At 44.5% G+C, this 5,000-nt stretch overlaps 1 protein-coding gene across 1 annotated transcript in view; it reads right to left on the bottom strand.

Annotated features, from left to right (window-relative positions):
- Window positions 1-5,000, bottom strand: part of kcnh2b (potassium voltage-gated channel, subfamily H (eag-related), member 2b) — a gene marked incomplete at both ends in the record, with an annotated part of 338,495 nt that overhangs the window by 145,867 nt on the left and 187,628 nt on the right. The window contains 2 exons of the mRNA XM_079806851.1: window positions 1,152-1,363; window positions 3,137-3,616. Of these exons, the coding sequence (XP_079662977.1) occupies window positions 1,152-1,363; window positions 3,137-3,616 (692 nt within the window). The remainder of the gene's footprint in view (window positions 1-1,151; window positions 1,364-3,136; window positions 3,617-5,000) is intronic.

Below are 5,000 nucleotides of genomic sequence, written 5' to 3' on the forward strand. Positions count from 1 at the left end.
GGTTTAGGGGCAGGGGCAGTGTGTGTGTGTGTGTGTGTGTGTGTGTGTGTGTGTGTGTGTGTGTGTGTGTGTGTGTGTGTGATGGGTAGGTTTAGGGGCAGGGGCAGGGGCAGTGTGTGTGTGTGTGTGTGTGTGTGTGTGTGTGTGTGTGTGTGTGTGTGTGCGATGGGTAGGTTTAGGGGCAGGGGCAGTGTGTGTGTGTGTGTGTGTGTGTGTGTGTGTGTGTGTGTGTGTGTGTGTGTGAGTGCGTGTTTCAGTGTTTGTGTGTGTGTTTGAGTGTGTGCGCGTGCGTGTTTGAGTGTGTGTGTGTGTGTGTTTGTTTTGAGTGTGTTGAGTGCGTGTTTGAGTGTTTGTGTGTGTGTGTGTTTGAGAGTGTGAGCGTGCGTGTTTGAGTGTGTGTGTGTGTGTGTTTGTGTGTATGTGTGTGTGTGTGCGTGTTTGAGTGTGTGTGTGTTTGTGTGTGTTTGTGTGTTTGAGTGTGTGTGTGTGTTTGTGTGTGTGTGTTTGAGTGTGTGTGTGTGTTTGTGTGTGTGTGTTTAAGTGTATGTGTGTGTGTGTGTGTGTGTGTGAAGCCTAATGTTAAAGGTGTGATGGCTAGACCTGCAAAGTCAATTAATAAAATATTTAAAACGCCATGAGCATTTCTATAATGAATATAAACTTTACAAACTCTAAAATATCAAGGGATAAAAAAATGTAACTTCTGCAATCAAGAAATGACTTTTATTCGTTTTGATTATCTTTTGTTAGTTACTCACTAACAAAACTTTTTTAATGTTCCCATAGATCTAAATATGTTTTGAACACAAAACTCCCTAAAAAAGGACAGAAGCAGCTCCAGACGACACACACTCTCTTCTTCTGCTCTAATCCCTGAATCAGATCTGATTAGACACAAAGCTTAGAAAAGGCTGTTATGATATTTTTGAAAGGTTACTTTTGAAAAATTGTGAAAAATTGTGTAAGTTTAATCGCGTCCCAAACACTGCATCTGAATGATCTGTGCCAGACACACCCTCAAAATCACACAGACCAACATCCTTTAAAGCGGCCCATGAGGTTAATCTGGGACGCCAACACCAAAACACACACACACACACACACACACACACACAGCAAACGCTCCAATCCTCCAGCTGACGGCGTCTCACCTGAGTGACCTTCTCTGTGACGTTGTGTGTGCGGTCGATGAGTTTGCAGGGTGCGATGATGTCCATGTCTCCGGCCGGGAGGGCGAGGACCGGGTCCGCTTTAAAGTCCACGAAGTTGAGCGTGATCTGAGGGATTTTGCTGATGGCGCGGTACCGCATGAGGTCGGAGTCAGAGGTAGAGTTCAGGATGCTGGACTTGTTGTTCATGGCTCCTGACGGAAAAACAAACACATTCTCCTTCAGGTTGGTGAAAGAATTCAGTTTATTCTTGTATTTTATAAGCAAATCATTTCTACACTAATGTTTGGGATACAGTGTTTGTAATTGCAAATGTTTAAAGTCTCTTTCCTTAGGCTAGTACCTCTAATATCAAGGCCTAACGCCCTTATGTTAACACACCCTCTGTGGAGAAGGAGGAACCATGGCGTGGGTCATTGATGATGGCGTCTGTGTGCTGGACTTGCCGTCTGTCGCTCTTGTGGTTGCTTGTCTGGTTGTCTGCTTTATTTTTAAATTGCTACACGCTTTTAACCTACGACCGCCAAGCACTTTTGGATATCCGCAAAAAACAGGATAACAAAAACAAAATATGAATTTCGTTAGGGAAGTATGTTATATTTCAAGGGCTAATTTCTGCTTGAACACATCCTCTGTGGAGAAGGAGGAACAATGACACAAAATGGGCTGACGGCACAATACGCCTGATGTAAATCACCCTATTTGCCAAGTTCAAGGATCTATAAAAAAGACTGGTACTGTGAAAAAGTCTTAAAAATTTGTCTTTTTGTTAGGGAAGTGTGTTAAATTTCAAGCACTTAGGTCTGCTTTAACACATCCTCTGTGGAGAAGGAGAAAACACAACACAAATTGGGCTGATGGCACTATACGACTGTGTGCATTGTCCTATTTGCCAAGTTCAAGGGTCTATAAAAAGACGGGTATAGTGAAAAAGTGTTCAACATTTGACTTTTGTTACGGAAGTACGTTATATTTCAAGAACTTAGGTCTGCTTTAACGTATACTCTGTGGCGATGGCGGAACCATGACACGAAATGGGCTGATGGCACAATCCGACTGATGTAAATCACCCTATTTGCCAAGTTCAAGGGTCTATAAAAAAGACGGTTACTGTGAAAAAGTGTTAAAAATGTGGCTTTTCGTTAGGGAAGTATGTTATATTTCAAGCACTTGGGTCTGCTTTAACACATCCTCTGTGGCGACGGAGGAACCATGACAAGAAATGGGCTGATGGCACTATACGCCTGATGTAAATTGCCCTATTTGCCAAGTTCAAGGTTCTATAAAAAAGACTGGTATTGTGAAAAAGTGTTCAAAATGTGGCTTTCTTTAGAGAAGTATGTTATGTTTCAAGGGCTAATGTCTGCTTTAACACATTGTCTGTGGAGAAGGAGAAAACACGACACAAATTGGGCTGATGGCACTATACGACTGATGTAAATCGCCCTATTTGCCAAGTTCAAGGTTCTATAAAAAAGACGGGTATAGTGAAAAAGTGTTCAACATTTAACTTTTGTCATGGAAGTACGTTATATTTCAAGGACTTAGGTCTGCTTTAATGTATATTTTGTGGCGGCGGAGAAACCATGACATGAAATGGGCTGACGGCACAATACGACTGATGTAAATTGCCTTATTTGCCAAGTTCAAGGGTCTATAAAAAAGGCTGGAACTGCAAAAAAGTGTCCAAAATTTGGCTTTTCTTAGGGAAGTGTGTTATATTTCAAGAGCTAATGTCTGCTTTAACACATCTTCTGTGTAGAAGGAGAAAACACAACACGAAATGGGCTGATGGCGCAATAGGTGGCTCAGGGTGTATTGTCCTATATGCTAAGTTTTAGTGTTTTCTCATGCTCACACGGAAGTCTGTATATTTTTTATTTGTGCAAAGATCTTTTTAGAGTCTCTGTAATACGGTGCTAAGATTTGTTGAATATAAGTATACATTTCGTGCACTTCGAGCTCACCCGTGCTGCTGCAGATGGGCCGGGTCCGGTGCTTCCGGGCCCATTGGGGCCGCATGGCCTCGATATCGTCCACTGAAGATGCGCGCCGCATGCTGTGGAAGCTCTCGCGCGAGCGGCTGTTGCTCAGGCTGCAGTTGGACACTGAGGCGTCCGGGTTGAGCCGCTGCGGGCGAGGCGAGGACTGACCCAGGGGCAGCGTGGCAGGGTGGGGCGGGGCAGGGGGCGGGGGCGAGGGGTCGCTGCCCAGCAGGTTGCGCTGGTCCTCGGGCACGAGAGTGGTGGAGGCGGTGGCAGGGCGGGACCGCTGGAGTTCTGGCAGGGAGAGGAGCTCGCCCAGCGCCAGGGATTCGTGGCTTTGCCCGCGGGAACAACCGGGGAAACCCGTTCCTCGGCCTGCCTCGGGATCCTCCCGCAGAGAAGATTTACTGTTGTTCCGGGAGTTCAGGAGGGGGAGGCGTAAACGGATGCCCCGAGCTCGGTCTACGACAAACATACAAAGAAAACATCAAGAAAAAGGTTTTTTTAGCCGCTTTGGCAGGTCCAATGGTATCGTGATATGTGCTCATTAATGAAATAGAGACAGAGCGTATTTAGGCCACGCCCACATCAGGGGGGAAAACAATCCAACTCTCTCCAATGACTTTTTTTGCCCGTTTTTTGTTAAAGGTCCCGTTTTTCGTGTTTTTTTGAAGCTTTGATTGTGTTTACAGTGTGCAATATAACGTGTTCATGTTTCGTGTGTAAAAAAACAGTATTTTTCACACAATTTACTGATCTGTATAGCGCTGTTTTCACTGTCCTAAAAACGGCTTGAAAGATTTCCCTGTTCTATGAAGTCCCTCCTTCAGAAACACGTAACGAGTTCTGATTGTGCCAGCGGTTCCCGTGTTGTGATTGGACAGCAGCTTAGCGCACGTTACCGGAAAGGTCGCGCATCTTACCATAACGGAGAAGCATGCGCTCAATGATAAGTACAGCGTCCCTGGGAAAGCCAAACAAAGGTGATTTGACTCCGGGATGAAAATAACAGCGTCTCAACGACATGGCGACAAACAAACTATACAAACGCAACCGAACGCAACACTTCCTCTTCTCCACGCGGGAGCAACAAGACCACGCCCCCTTTTTCGCTTTTCTTGTGGGCGGAGTTTAGTCAACAAACTGCTCTACTGACGTCATTAAAGCAGGAAGTACAGGATGTAGAACAAACCAGCCGTTCGCTGTAGGCTTTGAAAGGGAACTTCTGTTAAATAAAATATCTCGCTTGGCATTGAACTTTGAGCTTTATCATTTTACAGGTATTATTTATGCTCTAACAGCAACATTACACACTAACTAAAGTTTGAAAAATGGGATCACGAAGAACAGGACCTTTAATATCTTTAAAAATCCATTGCATTTACAGTTTTTCTCAATTGCTAAAACACTAAACCCTATTGTCTGAACCAAATGCTCAGTTGCCTGAACCCACTGATTGAATCAATCACTCTTTTGGCAAAACCATAAGCACTTTTCACCTGTTTAGACACAACTTGTTTAGACACATTTTCATTGTGATGCACCCGTGCTGTATAAGGGTGAGCGCAGGGGACAAAAGTCAAACACAATTAAAGCACAGATGTCACCACTTGAACACAACAACTCAAAATTGATCACACTTGTGGCTAATGATGTGAGGGAACATATACAGTAAGCCAGTTCAGAGAGCACTGGTTTGTGAGGCCCTACAATGGAGAGAAATCTGAGAGGAAGAGTTCGTGTGAGAGGAGGTCGAGGAGGTCGAGGAGGTCAAGGTGATCGAGGTGATCAGCGAAGACAAAGAATAATAATATCTGATGAAATTAGAGCTACAGTGATTGACCAT

This window comes from Gobio gobio (genome assembly GCF_949357685.1).
Source record: "Gobio gobio genome assembly, chromosome: 23".
NCBI lineage: Eukaryota > Metazoa > Chordata > Actinopteri > Cypriniformes > Gobionidae > Gobio > Gobio gobio.